General features: G+C 46.6%; 1 protein-coding gene across 2 annotated transcripts in view; it reads left to right on the forward strand.

Moving 5' to 3' along the window:
* Positions 1-17,990, forward strand: part of SYN3 (synapsin III) — a 291,194-nt gene that overhangs the window by 245,358 nt on the left and 27,846 nt on the right. For both annotated transcript variants that reach the window (XM_050926612.1, XM_050926622.1), the window contains one exon: positions 6,439-6,501. In XM_050926612.1, the coding sequence (XP_050782569.1) occupies positions 6,439-6,501 (63 nt within the window). The remainder of the gene's footprint in view (positions 1-6,438; positions 6,502-17,990) is intronic.

Genomic DNA, 17,990 nt, shown 5'->3' on the forward strand with positions numbered 1-17,990 from the left:
AAGGGGCAGAGAACTCCAAGTTATCTTTCACCTAAGAAGACAATGGATTTTAGGATCCTGACTAGAGGGTGGGTAGCCCATCTTGCTGGAAGCTAGATTGGTACGGAAATGACCTGGAACAAAGGCTGTTGCTTGTTTTATTACGTTTTAGCCTCTAGAGAATGTCATTTTCTTGTAACCATTTCTAACTATCTTTTATGCTGGAACTCACTTAAAATCCTATCTCCTTTGTTAATAAACTTGTCTTACTTTTAATCTAAACCAACCCCATGCTGTGTTGGATTTAAAGTGAATGTTAACTCCAGTTAATGTGGCAAGCTGTTGGGTATTGGATCTATAAAGGAACAAACAAACCTTAATATCTCTCTGAATGGTCTGGGACAGGGCTGAACATTGCAGAGCCACGGCTTGGGGAAAATTGGGACAGGGAATTTGGGATCATCTTGCCAGGTGTAACCAGAGTGTGGCTGGAGTGTCACAAGCAGGCTGCTGGAATCAGAATTGCTGAGTCCGAGCTGTGTAACACACAGACATTCAGTGCAGAATTGTGTGCAGGCTGGGAGCATCCGAACAAAGGGTGCTACAGCAGCAGAGCATTTTGAGGAAGTTATGAGTACAGGGCAGGCAGTGACACAGCCCCTCACTGGTCTGGATTGCACCCCATAGCATGTGTGAGGGGGGTAAATCACTTGCCAGGATTATCTATATCTCACTTAATCAGTTCTCTCCCATTGCACCATGGTTCCGCTGGTGCACATATTAATCTAGTCTCCTGTGGGCTGTAATACTTTGGGCTTATTTTGGTTGCTGGGTTTGGTGTGCAGCTGCTGGGTGGCGTTGGTGGCCTGTGATTTACAGGGGGTCAAACTGGATGATCTGATGGTCCATTCTGGCCTTAAACTATGATTCCATGAAAATAGAGCTGTTGTAGGCTCAAATAAAGGATATTAAGTCAGAGAGAGGATCAGTTCTGGAGATGCATGACCAGGGTGTGGAAATGCCTGAGGGGTGGCAAGATAAGGCTTCTGGGTGTGAACAGGGCATGACTGTGATGCTTCCGGAGAGTCCATTAACAGTTTGCTTTCCTCCAAGGAGAGGTATGGAAAGGAATTGGCAACTTTGGAAGAAGCCAGACAGCTGGCCTGATAGAAAGGGACAAGCTAACCACAGATAAGCGGGGCTTGGAGTGACAAATTAAAATACTGGTGGACAAAAGAGATGGGATTCCTCTCCAGATAGCGAAGATGGAGACAGTTTGGGAGAGAGAGCAATTTCTCTCTGAAAGTCATCAGATGAAAGGAGAGCTGGGTAGAACTTGTGTTGTGGTGGGCAAGGGTCTAAGTGGGGTAGGAAGATGTAACAAAATGACCTGTCCCTTCAGGGCTTGAGGCCTGGGGCCAGCCATCTCTAGTTACTGAGGAGGCACACATGGGCAGGGATCAGTTGATTCTCCTGTAAAGAGCAGGATACTGCAGAGACCAGAGTGGAGTGTAGGGGCTGGTGGGAGCATGTAGGCTCCAGCAGAGAAATCTGGAACCTAGAAGTGAGACTACAGACAAGTGAGACTACAGGCAGGAAAGGCCTGGGAGTGGCCTGATAAGAGAGTAAATGGGTGGACTTGAAGGGGGAACTTGAGAACTTTATTTTGAATGTTAATTTAATAAATTGGAACCCGAGAAGGGGTGTAAATGGGCAAACCGGTTGTGCATTATTGAAGAAGCCCCTTGAACAGGGGAACTGAAGCAGAGGCTGCTTGCAAGGCTCCCTAAGGTCACAAGAGGGCATGCTGGAGGTGGCCACACTATGACAGTCACCAATCACATGTGCAAATGATAATACACACAGAGCTATACAACTTTGCAAATTTGGCCCATGTTGCCATCAATGCATTGTTGCATCAGAATGTGGCTTTGTTGAGACCCAGTTCAGCAAGGTACTTAAACATATGCCTAATTTTAAACCAGGGGTCCCTAAACTGTGGTGCATGCCCCCTGGGGGGGGTGCAGAGGAATGTTTGGGGGGTACACAGCAAGGCCCAAGCCAACCACCCCAGGGAGTAGGGAGGGAGTGTCACCAAACCCCACTCTGCTCTCATACCAGCTCTGACCCAAGCCCCAGTTCCACTACACCTCCTGCTCTGCCCTCAGCCCAGCTCCAGCCCCAGCCCTCATTCCCTCTCCACCCCTAGCCCAGCTCCACTTCTAGTCCCAACTCCTCTCCTAGTTCCAGTTCTGCCCCCAGCTCCACCTTCAGCCCAAGCTCTGCTGCTGAACCATTTGTGCCGGAATGGAGGGGGACCATGGACAGGTTCCATTACTGATAAGGAGGGGAGCCAACAGGAAAAATTTGGGTACCACTGCTTTAAACACACAGTATTCTCCTGGAAGTCAGCAGGACCACTCACATGGTTAAAGTTAGGCTTACCTTTAAATCTTACTCTGTCAAAGGCTGAGTGTAAGAAAACCCTACAATATATTTTATAGCATTTTAATGAAAAACATTGTTATGCAAATGAATTAACATCAGTTGTATGATGACTGGCCAAGTTATGTCTGATGTCACAATCCCATCCCATAACCCACAGACATTCTGTACCCAATGTTCCTTCTAATGAATTTTGTTATGTGCACCAACATGGAGGTGCTGTGTGGTGGGCGTGGATCCAAGGGGTTTGGAGTACTGGAGGGGGCTCAGGGTTGGGGCAGAGGGTTGGGGTGTGGGGGAGTGAGAGCTCCAGCTTGGGGTGTGGGATCTGGGGTGGGGCTGGGATGAGGGGTTTGGGGTGCGGCCTCTGGAGCGGGGCCTGGGATGAGGGGTTCAGAGTGCAGGAGAGGGCTCAGGGCTAGGGCAGAGGGTTGGGCTGCGAGGGAGGGTGAGGGCTCCGTCTAGGGGTATGGGCTCTGGGGTGGGGCTGAGGATGAGGAGTTTGGGGGTGGGATCTGGGGCAGGGCCAGGGATGAGGGGTTCAGGATGAGGGAGGGGGCTGAGGACTGGGGCAGAGGGTTTGGGTGTGGGGGGTGAGGGCTCCAGCTGGGGGTGCAGGCTCTGGAGTGGGACTGGGGATGAGGAATTTGGGGTGCAGGCTGACCTGGGGCTGCAGTGGGAAGAGAGGACTCCCCCTAGCCCTCTCTTGCTGCAGCAGCCTGGGGCCAGGGGCACGGCGCCTCTCCAGTCCAGGCCCCTGTGGCTGCACGTCTGCACAGCCCTTGATAGCCTGCAGTGTGGCTGCGCAGCTTAGAGGGAACTTAGTCTGTACCGCAAGCTTTTCAACAACTATGCAAATTTTAAACACCATCCAAAGTTATTTTTCCTGTCTGTGCGCAAAAGAGACTGTAAAAATTAAACACATTGAAGGGCATTGGTTTATTTTGTGCATGATTTCAGTACAAATATGCTTTTGTTGTAAAACTCTTGTGTTGTCATTTGATTGTGTAACACACCACCCTGGAGAACAGTGACTAAGGCTGTGTAATATACAGCTCAGGGTTCTCATTATTCCAGTTCTGCTCTTGTGATGTCATCTGAACTTCTTGGGCTCTGTGTGTGTATAGCCTTATAACTACCGGTGTTATACTTTCTCTACCCCTCTAATCAATCCATCTACCTATGGTGGCCAGTTTGCTAGCCTTCTATCTAGATCAGAGGTGGGCAAACTACGGCCCCCAGGCCACATCCGCCCCCGGCCCTTCCCCTGCTGTCCCCTGCCCCGGAGCCTCAGCTCGCTCATTCCACCACCGGTACAATGCTCTGGGCGGCAGGGCTGTGAGCTCCTGGGGCAGTGCAGCTGCAGAGCCCAGCCTGACCCGGTGCTCTGTGCTGCACGGTGGCAGCGGCATGGCCCGGCTGCAGCCGGGTGGCCCAGCTGTAGTGCCGCCAGCCACTGGTGCTCCAGGCAGCACGGTAAGGGATCAGGGAGTGTGGGGGGTTGGATAGAGGGCAGGGGAGTTCAGGGTGGTAGTCAGGGGATAGGGATGTGGAGAGGGGTCGGGGTGGGGGTTGAATGGGGGTAGGGGTTCCGGGGGGGCAGTCAGAAAGGAGAGGGGGTTGGATGAGGCGGCAGGGGGCAGTCAGGGGCAGGGGATCCAGGGGAAGTCAGGGGACAGGGAGAGGGGTGGTTGGATGGGGCAGTGGTCCCGGGGGGGGCCATCAGGAATGAGAGGAGGGGTTGGATGGGGCAGCGGAGGTCTGGGGGCGGTCAGGGGACAGGGAGTGGGGGTGTGTGGATGGGGCAGGGGTCCCAGAGGAGCCGTCAGGGAACAAGGGGGGTTGGATGGGGCAGGAATCCCAGGGGGCAGATAGGAGGTGGGGGCTGGGTCACGACCCCCTCCCCTAACCGCCCTCCATACAATTTACGAAACCCAATGCAGCCCTCAGGCCAAAAAGTTTGCCCGTCCCTGATCTAGATAGATATGTAGAGGAGATTTTGGGGTCAGGACCAGATCCTTATCTCATGTAAATTGGCATAACTCCATTGACTTCAGCAGAGCCTGGCCAGTTTACACCACTTGATGATCTGGCCCATATATACAATACAGAGTGATTACAGGCTCTTGTTGCTTTAACAGGCTTGGTCCTTACAACTCCAAGTGACTTCAGCGGTACTCCATCGTCACCAGGAACTCTTAATAAAAATACAGTTTCATAATGCAAAAAAAAGTAAAATTGTCTCTCTCTTTCATTGATCCTTCCTTGACACGGAAACTACCCTCAACCACTCATCACACAATGTCACAGATGAAGACAATACTCAATTCTATATTTAGGGCCTAGCAGGTTCCTGTCCATACAGACAATTGGTAACTAGCACAAGAACAATTTATTTATCTATTTTCCAACTTAAGCAAATAGGAAAGCCATTTATCTGTTCAACTTCAACTCACTGCCACCATCAAATCTTCAGGGTAACTGTTTAATGAATCCAAATCATGCTTCATGCATTTAAATAAAGACAAAATTCTCTAAATCCTATTAAATTGGGCAAATGTACAATAAATACACAGTGTAGTGTACGGCAATGGTGGAGCATTCAGCCAACTTAAATGCACTAGTACATGATAAGGTGCAGGATGGTAGTATCACAGCGAGATGCAAGAGTGCACCCTATGGTATGGAGTTTAAGTGTGATGTCCACAAACTTCAGGAAGAGCAACATGAAACAGGGTTTGGTGTTATAGTGTCATACATGGTACATATCTTAGGCCCTTCACAATCATGTGAAAAAACAGATCCAAAACACTACACGTTTTAAGGCCCCAATCTTGTCAGCTAATCTGTGTAGGTGCACACCTCCACCTGCATGGAGCCCTACTGAGGGATGCTTATGCCTTGACGGCAGCCCTGATGAAGTCAGTGTAGCCCCATAGTGGTATGGCTGCCTGGATCAGCTTGCAGGCTCAACACACAGACAAGAGGCAGTGAGACAGAAGGGACACAATGTGAGTGTTTGTATAATATTATTTAATCCCTGCCCTCACTCATTCTTTTATTCCCCCTCCCTCCCCCCCATATGATATTGTGAATTCGGAGGAGAGAAAGTGAGACAAGACACCATGGGCGGCATGTAAACCTCCAGCTCGGGAACGCTAGCCACCAGCCCTGCCCCTTCTGCCTGAGGCCCCACCCCTTCCACTCCCTCCACCCCCTGCTGGAGCCCAGAGGCCCCCCACCCCAGGCTGCCCCAGCCCCGGAGTGCCGGACGGGCAGGCAGTGTGGCACCAGTGCCCCCAACCCCAGAGTGCTGAGCCACGGCATGGGGAACAACAAGAGTCACAGAGAGGGAAGCAGGAGGGGACCTGGGGGCAGAGGCCAGGCAGGGCCACACCTGACTGTTTGGGAAGGCTCAGCCTCTTCCAGCCTATGATACCTGCCCATGAAAGACACCGCAAGAAAGTTGTACTAGCGTATTGTCTTTGTGAGTTTGACCCAAAAGTTGGCATCTATTCCCTTCCGCTTTCCCCCTACACACACATCACCACCACTGCCAGGGGAAAGGGGATGCAGATGGGGAATGAGAACTGTTGGGAGTTGGGAAGGGGTTTGTGAAAATAACTCAGATTCTCATTTCACCCTTGAAACGCTGTGTTACCCCCAGTGAAAACTGCAGGTGCAGGTTGAATATATAGGGAGAGAGTGGGGACAGTGACAGAAAAAGTAAGGGACCAAAATAAAGGCGAAAGACTGGGAAAGACCCAAAGCAGAAGAAGTGCAGGTGGAGTGTTTGAAGTTGCTGCTTTTGAGGCGGGTTGACTCTGAGGAACTCTTCTTAGCCTCCATATCAGAATCATTTGGAGACCTGTGAAAAAAATATCGTTCACTGTTTTCCCACAGGACCATCCTTCTTTGACCATGACATGGTGATTCAGCTTCCCAGCAAGAATGTAGCTGGGTGATAAGAACTGCCACAGAGATACTAATGGGGTTCTTTCTTCTGTCTTTCAGCTCACAACCCCAAATTTCCCTGTCGTGGTCAAGCTGGGACATGCTCATGCTGGAATGGGGAAGGTAAGGAAAAGCCTGCCACAACTCACCCATTTTATATGTATATATAGACATGTAAACTTACAGATATTTATTGTGTATCCTCACTGTGACAGGGGTATGTACCCTGCAACCAGCTGGGTAGGGAAGAGGTTAAGTTAGAGAGCTTCTGCCATAGCTAGTCCAAGCTGCATTAACTGTCAGTGTGGGAGGAAAGCACGGGAGGAAGCACGAGCAGGAGAGTGCAAGAGGGGAGGACTCCTGTCTCAGACCGAGAAAGCTGGACAATCAGCAAGTTATCTTAAGTGCCTATACACAAATGCAAGAAGCATGGGAAACAAGTAGGGAGAACTGGAAGTCCTGGCACAGTCAAGGAACTATGATGTGATTGGAATAACAGAGACTTGGTGGGATAACTCACATGACTGGAGTTCTGTCATGGATGGATATAAACTGTTCAGGAAAGACAGGCAGGGCAGAAAAGGTGGGGGAGTTGCACTGTATGTAAGAGAGCAGTATGACTGCTCAGAGCTCCAGTATGAAACTGCAGAAAAACCTGAGAGTCTCTGGATTAAATTTAGAAGTGCGAGCAACAAGGATGATGTCATGGTGGGAATCTGCTATAGACCGCTAGACCAGGGGAATGAGGTGGACGAGGCTTTCTTCTGGCAACTAGCAGAAGTTACTAGATCGCAGGGCCTGGTTCTCATGGGAGAGTTTAATCATCCTGATATCTGCTGGGAGAGCAATACAGCGGTGCACAGACAATCCAGGAAGTTTTTGAAAAGTGTGGGAGACAATTTCCTGGTCTAAGTGCTGGAGGAACCAACTAGGGGCAGAGCTCTTCTTGACCTGCTGCTCACAAACAGAGAAGAGTAGTAGGGGAAGCAAAAGTGGATGGGAACCTGGGAGGCAGTGACCACAAGATGGTCGAGTTCAGGATCCTGACACAAGGAAGAAAGGAGAACAGCAGAATACAGACCCTGGACTTCAGAAAAGCAGACTTTGACTCTCTCAGGGAGCTGATGGGCAGGATCCCCTGGGAAAATAACATGAGGAGGAAAGGAGTCCAGGAGAGCTGGCTGTATTTTAAAGAATCCTTATTGAGGTTGCAGGAAAAAAACACCCCAATGTGTAGGAAGAATAGTAAATATGGCAGGCGACCATCTTGGCTTAACAGTGTAATCCTTACCCATCTTAAACACAGAAAAGAAGCTTACAAGAAGTGGAAGCTTGGACAAATGACCAGGGAGGAGTATAAAAATATTGCTCAGGCATGCAGGACTGAAATCAGGAAGGTCAAATCACACTTGGAGTTGCAGATAGCAAGAGATGTTAAGAGTAACAAGAAGGGTTTCTTCAGGTATGTTAGCAACAAGAAAGTGTGGGCCCATTACTGAATGAGGGTGGCAACCTAGTGACAGATGATATGGAAAAAGCTAATGTACTCAATGCTTTTTTTGCCTCTGTCTTCACAAATAAGGTCAGCTCCCAGACTGCTGCACTGGGCAGCACAGTATGGGGAGAAGGTGACCAGCCCTCTGTGGAGAAAGAAGTGGTTCGGGACTATTTAGAAAAACTAGACGAGCACAAGTCCATGGGGCTGGATGCTCTGCATCCGAGGGTGCTAAAGGAGTTGGCGGATGTGATTGCAGAGCCATTGGCCATTATCTTTGAAAACTCATGGTGAACAGGGGAGGTCCCGGATGACTGGAAAAAGGCTAATGTAGTGCCCCTCTTTAAAAAAGGGAAAAAGGAGGATCCGGGGAACTACAGGCCAGTCAGCCTCACCTCAGTCCCTGGAAAAAATCATGGAGCAGGTCCTCAAGGAATCAATTCTGAAACACTTAGAGGAGAGGAAAGTGATCAGGAACAGTCAGCATGGATTCACCAAGTGCAAGTCATGCCTGACTAACCTAATTGCCTTCTATGATATGAGAACTGGCTCTGTGGACGAGGGGAAAGCAGTGGATGTGTTATTCCTTGACTTTAGCAAAGCTTTTGACATGGTATCCCACAGTATTCTTGCCAGCAAGTTAAAGAAGTATGGGCTCGATGATTGGACTATAAGGTGGATAGAAAGCTGGCTAGATCCTCAGGCTTGACGGGCAGTGATCAATGGCTCCACGTCTAGCTGGCAGCCGGTTTCAAGTGGAGTGCCCAAGGGTCGGTCCTGGGGCCAGTTTGTTCAATATCATCATTAATGATCTGGAGGATGGCGTGGACTACACTCTCAGCAAGTTTGCAGATGACACTAAATTGGAGGAGGAGTAGATACGCTGAAGGGTAGGGATAGGATACAGAGGGACCTAGACAAATTAGAGGACTGGGCCAAGAGAAATCTGATGAGGTTCAACAAGGACAAGTGCAGAGTCCTGCACTTAGGAAGGAAGAATCCCATGCACTGTTACAAACTAGGGACCGAATGGCTAGGAAACAGTTCTGCAGAAAAGGATCTGGGGATTACAGTGGACGAGAAGCTGGATATGAGTCAACAGTGTGCCCTTGTTGCCAAGAAGGCTAATGGCATTTTGGACTGTATAAGTAGGGGCATTGCCAGCAGATCGAGGGATGTGATCATTCCCCTCTATTCAACATTGGTGAGGCCTCATCTGGAGTACTGTGTCCAGTTTTGGGCCCCACACTACAAGAAGGATGTGGAAAAATTGGAAAGAGTCCAGCAGAGAGCAACAAAAATGATTGGGGGCTGGAGCACATGACATATGAGGAGAGGCTGAAGGAACTGGGATTGTTTAGTTTGCAGAAGAGAAGGATGAGGGGGGATTTGATAGCTGCTTTCAACTACCTGAAAGGGGGTTCCAAAGAGGATGGATCTAGACTGTTCTCAGTGGTAGCAGATGACAGAATAAAGAGTAATGGTCTCAAGTTGCAGTGGGGGAGGTTTAGGTTGGATATTAGGAAAAAACTTTTTCACTCAGAGAGTGTTGAAGCACTGGAATGGGTTACCTAGGGAGGTGGTGGAATCTCCTTCCTTAGAGGGTTTTAAGGTCAGGCTTAACAAAGCCCTGGCTGGGATGATTTATATGGGAATTGGTCCTGCTTTGAGCAGGGGGTTGGACTAGATGACCTCCTGAGGTCCCTTCCAACCCTGATATTCTATGATTCTATGAAAGGACCTTCAGCTGTGGCTCATTAAGAGGCAGGCCTATATAGAGTGTGTGCCCAGGTGCTTTTGGGTTGGAGACTGTTATGGGTGGAGGTGGTGTGTATGTGCTGGTTAGAGAGGTGTCTGAGTTAGTTGGCCTGTAGCCATCAGATTGGTCAGTTTTGTGCTTTCTGAAAGGAGAAATATTCTTTACTGAGCACCTGCAAAGTGCCCTTAGCCTGGGAGCTCACAATCTCCCATTGTTTCCTTGTAAAAGTGGGAGAAGCAGCACTGATCTTCTTGACCCTGTTATTATTATTTGACTCTATCAAATGGAAGCCCTTCAGTTATTTTCTTTCCCCACTAGAAGGAACCGGGACAGTTTGGCTGGCCCTTACAAAGGAGGAAGGCAGACTGCCTAGTTGCCTGCCAAGAGAGGAATCCTGAAAAACTCTTCCCTGCACAAAAGAACCTGTTTGTTTTTCCCAGGCTCCCTGGGGTCCTTTAGTGAATTAGCAACCTCTGTTCTTTGAGAGGGGGAGGGTGGCAGCAACCCTTTTAGTCAAACACACTTACACTGCATGTTGTATCTTCCATAGTCACCTCCATCATATATACCCTTATATCAAGGCATCTTATTTGTGTCCAGAATGTGGTTTATTCTGATTTGGAGGAGTTATCATCTCTCCTGGTTTTTCTTTGAATCCCAATAAAAGCTGAAGAAGAATCACTAGAAATACCCTAGCTTAAGTTTTTCACTAGAAAAAGAATTGCTTTTTCCCCCTAAGTTTCACCTTTTTTTTTGCCTAAACAGAAAACTATGCAAGACTCAGGTTTAGTACAGCCTGTAGGCCTGGGCCCTGGAAACAAAATTATTCTCCAGGTTCCTGTCTTTCATATAGAAGCTCCTTATAATTTTCCAGTGGTTTGTGTGCTCCATACGTGGTTGCCAAAGAGGAAGCTGACTACAGTCCCAAGCAACTGCTAGAGTGGTCTTGGGCATCAAAGAACAAGTATTTAAATAAACAGGAAAACTAAATGAAATTAGTTTGTCTGTATTTTAAACCAACACAGCTGTTAGGTTGTACCATACTGTAATGCAATAACCATAGCACTAGCTGTAGGTGGAACCACTGAATGTGCACTTGTGAGCTATTTGGCCAGGGAAATCCAATCAGAACAACCCAGAAGATAGATGTACATACTACTTTTCACCTAAGCAAAGGTTTCCAGCTCCCTTGGGCAGAGTGGGTATCTCAGGTGAACCGCACCCTCATTGCTGTTCTATCACATATGTAATGTGGGTCATAAATGTGTCGCACTTATGCTGAAAGAAACCCAAATTGGCAGTTGAGATGGCTGAAGAATCATTTGGAAGCTGCCCTGTGAGTTCATATGGATGGCGTGTCTCAAATTACTACTGTATTCTCAGCAGGAAGTTGAGCATGTCTCACCTGTACCAGACTTCAGATCTTTGTTTACTCCTTATTCTTTACTGAGATTTTTGTGCCATGGCTGGTTATAATAGAAGAGGTTGACCAAATAACACATCAGGGCAAAAGCATATGCAATAGCACAGGGGGTTACATAAAAATTAGTTACAACTGGAGATAGTCTCAGTAGAGGTGAGGTGATATGAAACATCCCAAAGCTAGGGGGCTGTTCAGAGCCCAAGATTTAGCTTAGCCCATTATGAAGTTAGGGACCACTTGCAACTGATTTTGAGTACCACCCAAGTTCTGGGGTATTTGAACCTTGGGTTCTGTTTGGGGCCCTTCTCCAGCTAGAAGCATCCTGAAGGGAAATTCAAATTCATTTAATCAGCTTTATTCAAGTCACAGAATTTCCAGGAAAAAAAAAAGGAAGAGAGAAAGTGAAGAGAAAATAGAAACCTAGCATGTTTAAATGGCAAAGGTTTTGACGAAAAAGTTGTCCTTTAAAGTTATGGTAATATAGCCCAGGTGAGGCTGCCAGAAAGGAACTACAGAAATGGAGATTAACAGAGCTAAGGAGATAGTTGAAGAACATGTTATAATAATCAAACATTCTTACAAGTAACGCAGAAGCAGGACGCTTGCAGGATAGTCAATGGATCATTTTGACAACCATAGTGTAAATTTAAAGAAGCAATCAGAGAGGATAAGGAGATTACAGGGAGCTAAATTATTTCTGCCCATTGGTCTTCACCACAGAAGACAATACAGCAAGATAACAGCCCTGAGGATGCTCCTTAGCAGTGAAATGTAGGCACTGTCAGAGTCAGAGCTTTGGTTTTGTTTTGAAAAAGGTTTTTGAACAGCTCAAGAAATTAATGTTCACCTGGTGGCTGGTATTTGTGCAAAAGTGCTGGAGAAACTAAAGGCCCAAGTAATTAAACTACTGACAAACGTACATATTTCCATAGTCCCTGGGAGTCCCATCATGTATAAGACCTCATTATGCTTGCATCAAAAACACTAACTAAAGTAGAGGGCTTCAGTATACCCATATTTTTAACAAGTGCTAACAGTGATCCTTCTCGCTAAGAGAGAGAGTTGAGAAAATCATTACGTTTGAAAAGCATTAAAATATCATCGGTAATGGAAGACACTGTGATGTAAAGAAATGAGCAAAGGGGTGAGGGTCAGTCCAGAGTTTTTGCTTTTGTTGCTTTTTTGTATTGCAGTAGGGGGGTAGGAGCCTTAGTTATGCACCAGGGCCCGTTGTGCTAGCTGCTGTACAAACACAGAACAAAAAGCTGGTCCCTGCTCGAGAGAGCTCAGCCACTGATTCACAATGTGGCCTTAAGCAAGTCATTTTGCTTCTCTTGTCCAATTTCTCCATCTGTTGAAAAAAAAAAGGAATAACAATACTTCCTGGACATTGATGTAGTGAGGGTTAATTGGCTTGTATTTGTAAATTCTCTGAACATATAAAGGGCTGTATACATTCTAAATGTTTATTATTTTATTATAAAACAGTGGAATGAGCATTATATAATAACCAGCCCTTCACATTCATGTGTCCTTCATTTTCATGAGCCTTAAATTCCCTCACAACATTTTTAAGCAAAGGGGGAGGGAGCTATCTCCAAAATTTAAATAAAAAATAACTAAACTAGGACTTATGAGGAATGAGCTCTGTTGGCAACTCTGACTCTGAAGGAGCAGCCGTCAAGCATTCATGATGAAAAGGGAAGACTTCATAATTTCAGTGATAGTGAGGCTCTCCAAGAAGTGACGCGCTGCGTGTAAGGTCAGAGTGGAGAGGAAGGATTGTAATAAAACATTGTTTGAAATTTCCATTAACAAATCCGAGAACAAGAGACTCCCAAATGGCTCAGGCAGAGAAGGGGAGCGTTCTGCCCGAAGAGAAACACCATGACCCCAGTCAAACCCACCACCTACGATACAGACATGTGCATGCACCCATCACCATCAATGCCTCACAAGCCTCTTCCAAAAATCAGATCGCCACCTTAACCTCATGAGCAGCTGCCTGCCCCTCGCGCCCAGCTGGTGCACTAAGCTTGCACCCAGTGGTTCTATGTGCTGCTTGTGCAACTGCTGTGTCAAAAATATTAATTAGGCAATATCTAAGGTTTTCAATTGAATTATTGTAGAGGAACTTCCTTCGTGCTCCATTTAGATGGACAAGGGATCAACAATAACAGAGGACTCTACCAACAGCCATGGATGGACTCTCCCTAACAGGAGGGCTCTTCCCAAGAACAGAACTGAGCCAGTGAGCACTCAGTTAAAAATGGAGACATCTGCCAAATCAGGGTATGATGCCATCTGAGACAATTGCAGCCCCACCCTGATATGGACAGGGATCACTCCTGAGAAGTGAGGGAAGGTGAGAAGAGGCATCCCTTCTTTCTTTCTCCAGCTGACTCTGTCCCTGAGCCTGTTGGGAAGAGGAAAGCACTGAGTGTGTGAATATCTCCCCAGGTGTGTGATACCAGCACCCTGAAATGCCCTCTGAATAGAGCCCAGTACTGCAAATTCACTCAGAAAGCTTCTACACCTCTCCCTGAACAGACCATGGGAAGGAAACAACTGTCAAATCTATCTGTACACAGGAGAAACAGCAAATATTTGTGGGACATTCATTCATATATATAAAATAAGAGCAACTTTCTATATAGCTACTCTGATTTTATTTTTAGACCTCTCTAATTAGGCCAGTTTAAGAGCCACTTCAGATCCACACCAACCTGTAATTATGAAAACATCTTCCCAATACTGATCCCAGCTCAGATGAATTTATTGCATCACAGAAGAAAAACTTGTTGTTCATAATAATGTGGTCAGAGTTATTTTTCTCTCACGGAACAGAAGGATTTCTTTTTTTATTTAAATATAGCACTAACTAAACAGAGCCACTATGTCGTGTAAAAATACCAGGAGGCTTTTATCAGGAAGGTTGACTCGTCACCTTGTCTCTCCTAGGACTGGAAATAGAATGTTCTAAAAATGAGAGCTTTGAAAATCCAGTGTATTAAGAGGAAGCAAAAAGAGCAAAAGTCACCTTGGTTTGTCAAGGGACAAATATTTTCCTAAATGGGGGACAAACAATGATTTAACATGTAACAGCATAGTCCAGTCATCGCAGTCTCTCTGACTCATGAGTCAGGAGATACCACCCACCTTGAAAATAGCAGGAGTATCCCACTTTTTGAACGTGGGTCTGGTACCTTTTGCTGGACACGGAGTGCTGTGTCCGATCCAGGACACACAGCCTGCATTTGGGACTGCTGAAACCTGCAGCTAAGGCTGGCCTTTAACTAGAGGTGCTGTGAGGAAAGCTGTGAAGGGAAAATTCAGAATAATTTTATCAATTATTATTATTATTATTTATTATGAGGTGACCCCCGCAATGTGCAAGACAGTTCCAAATTTAATGTGAGGGTTAAATCCACTGGTGTCTGAAGAGTGGAGGGGATTTGTGGAGAGAGGAGTCTGAGCAAATTTTATGAGAACAGCCATTCTTGTGAGTCAGTTGCAATATGGCACTAACCTTTTAAGAACAAGTAAGCTTGTGAGATGTTTGCCATTTGAGATGGAGGAAAGATCACAAACTCTGTTGATGCTATGTGACTTCCACCATTTGGGGTGGAAATCTCATGAGAACAGCTCATAAGATTTTTATCATATCTGTTTGTCTGTTTATTACAAGCCCACTGCTGCACATCTGAGTGCTATCAAACTCAAATCCTACCCAGTTCAACCTTGAACTGATACCTTGTATCTCAACCCTTGTCGGAACCCAATATAGTCACAGATAACTGCCTCATCAACCCATCTATAATAGAAAGTGGGTTTAAGGTGTGGAACAGAGTAATGTGTGGGTCACATACAGAGAGAAAGCTAATGCACTCTTCTCTCTGTAAAGGTCTATTATAATAATATGTACCTGACTGACAGATTCTTTGCTTGTGTGGCCCCATGACTAGTGAAAGTGAAAGAGGAATACGACTGGGTGTCTGAAGTGATCAGATTGGAGACAAAAGAGGATGTGATGACCCTGAGACTCTGGAGTCCATGAACACTTAGGAAATATAAGCATGGAAATGGGAGTAATGGAACACAACACCTAGAAATCGGAGCTGGGGAGACCAGAATTTCCTGTCAATGCCCCCTCGTTGCAAGGACCATGTGTTCTGACTCTTTGATGCCATAAAGTGGTTGGGTGTCCAAACTGTGACTGAAATACACAGTGCTGATTTTTTAGGCTCCCAAGATAATTTGAAATCCAGCCTTGCAGGAAGGTTATATTCACATTTCTCTGTTGACAGATGGGACGTAGCATTGCAGGGTATGTCTACACTGCAATTAAAAACCCGTGACTGGCCCATGCCTGCTGACTTGGGCTAAGGGGTGTTTAATTGTGGTGTAGACATTTGGGCTCAGGCTGGACCTCAGGCTCTGGGACCCTGCAAGGATACATTACAATTAAACTGCTTCTTAGCCCAAGCCCCTCAAGCTCCAATCAAATGGCACAGGCCAGTTGTGGGTGTCTCATTGCAGTGTAGATATACCCTTAGAAGAGAGGTCTGGGTTTCAGGATGGCACAGGATCTTTTTCTCCAGTTCACTGTGGAAGAGAATTAACTGAATTAAGGCCCCTTTAATTTTGAATGAGAGTATCCACCCAGGGGTTTAATGAAGTTTAACTAAGCTACTTCAAATGTTCTGCTTTCAGGGCTGGTCTTACCATGAGGCGAACTGAGGTGGCCGCCTCAGGTGCCAGACTGTGAAGGGGGCACCACTAGGACCCAGAGTGTAGAAAATTGTGTCTGATGCTGGTGCATATGTATTCTCTCTGCTCCAGATGCACAGAGATGGTGGAGTGCCGTGCTGGAGGAAGGAGGGCACAAGAGACATAACAGGCAGGCAGGAGAAAAGGTGAGAGGGAATAACAGAAAGCAGCAGGAGCTGCAGGGAGAGAGATGAGGAGGAGCCTCTTATGTACCTCTCTGGCACCCCCATTAGCCCAGGCTGATTAACACCAGCTTCTCAGGGAGCTTCCTGTTTCCTGCTGCTTCCCTGAACCCACTTGAGGAGAACAGGCAGTCAACTGAAGTAGTAGGAGCCTGTTAGGCCCTTAAGACACTGATATCTTCCCTCACTCAGGCCCTGCTACCAGCCTGCTTATTTGTCCCCTTCAGTTGAGTGTTGAGAGCTACTATTGCTGGCACAGAGCAGAAGTCATGAGTGAAAGAAGAAAACAACCCTCTGGGGCAGCATTCAGAAAAAGAAAGAAAACAAAGGAAGCTTTTTCTATCTAAGCAGGAAGGAGCTCTCCTGAGATACATAGACACAAATGTTCACGGTGAGCCTTCCGGCCCCAGTGAGGATGTGAGTGGTGAGGAGATGCTTGATCTTCCAGTTAGAGTGCAGGTGACCTGGCAGCTACTGCAGCATCCATATCTCCATCTCAAATGGATGTAACTATGCACATTCCTGAAGAAAAGTGTAGATCAGAGAAGAGTGTGGTGAAGGCGCAAGAAACAGCTGCTGCTGAGTTTAGTTCCTTAAATCTAGATAATCCAGGACTGTGGACCCACTTGAGCAGCCTCCTGAGGGACTTCCTTGTACTTCATGGGCCACAGCAAGAGAAAAACTTCATGTTCCCCAAAGACAATGAAAACAGAAGTTTCCATCCAACACATTACTGGTGTGAAATCCGCAATGGTGACAAAGTGGAGAGGCCGTGGCTTATGCACCCAAAAACCCAGAATGCTGCATACTGTTTTTGTTACAAACTCTTCTAGTCTAATGTTCCAGATACATTGGGTTCTACAGGAACAAAGGACTGGAAAAATCTGGCTAGAAATCTGGCATGCCATGAGAAGGCAGCAAATCACCAGAGAGCATTCCATAGGTGGAAAGAGCTTGAGATGAGACTAAGGCCTCGTCTACACTGGGGGAGAGGGGATGTCATTGTAAGATACGCAATTTCAGCTACAAGAATACCGTAGCTGAAGTCAAAATATCTGATTTCGACTTACCTTCTGTCCTCATGGAGTGGGATTGACAGCCGTGGCTCCCCCGTAGATTCCGCTACCACAGCTCACCCTGGTGGAGTTCTGGAGTCGACGAGGAGTGCATTCGGGGATCGATATATCACGTCTAGATGAGACGTGGTATATTGATCCCCAATAAATCAATCGTTACCCGCTGATCCAGTGGATAGTCTGGACATACCCTAAGGTTAAAGGCCACCATAGATGATCAGCATCAAGCGAAGATTGCATCAGAGTCTCTTTACTGGCAAAATGTTCTGAAAAGGCTTATTGCCATTGTGAGAATGCTTGCTACCCAAAACCTAGCACTGCGTGGCATTTCAGATCAGCTGTATGTGCCAAACAATGGAAACATCCTTAAAATTGTGGAGCTGATGGCTGAGTTTGATGCTGTACTCCAGCAGCATCTAAGAAGAGCCACCACCAAAAGATATGTACACACACCACTACCTTGGAAAAACAATTTAAAATGAGATCATACAGTTACTGGCAACAAAAGTCAAACAGAAGATTGTGGCAGATCTGAAGTCAGAAAGATATTACTCTGTTATTCTGGACTGCACACCTGACATCAGCAATACGGAACAAATGACTTTAATGGTGAGTTTTGTAACAACAACAGAACCTAATGAAAATGTCCCTGCAATGGTGATAATCAGAGAACATTTTCTAGAATTTATTGACATTGATGATACTACAGGAGCTGGTACGACAAATGTGCTTCTTAAAAAGCTGGAAGGTACAGAAATTGCGATAGCTGACATGAGAGGTCAGGGCTACAATAATGGGGCCAACATGAGAGGAAAGAACAGAGGAATGCAGACATGGATCCGAGAGTTAGACCCGCAAGCTTTTTTTGTCCCGTGCAGTTCTCATTCCTTGAACTTGGTGGTCAGTG

The sequence above is a fragment of the Gopherus flavomarginatus genome, chromosome 1, assembly GCF_025201925.1.
Source record: "Gopherus flavomarginatus isolate rGopFla2 chromosome 1, rGopFla2.mat.asm, whole genome shotgun sequence".
Lineage (NCBI taxonomy): Eukaryota > Metazoa > Chordata > Testudines > Testudinidae > Gopherus > Gopherus flavomarginatus.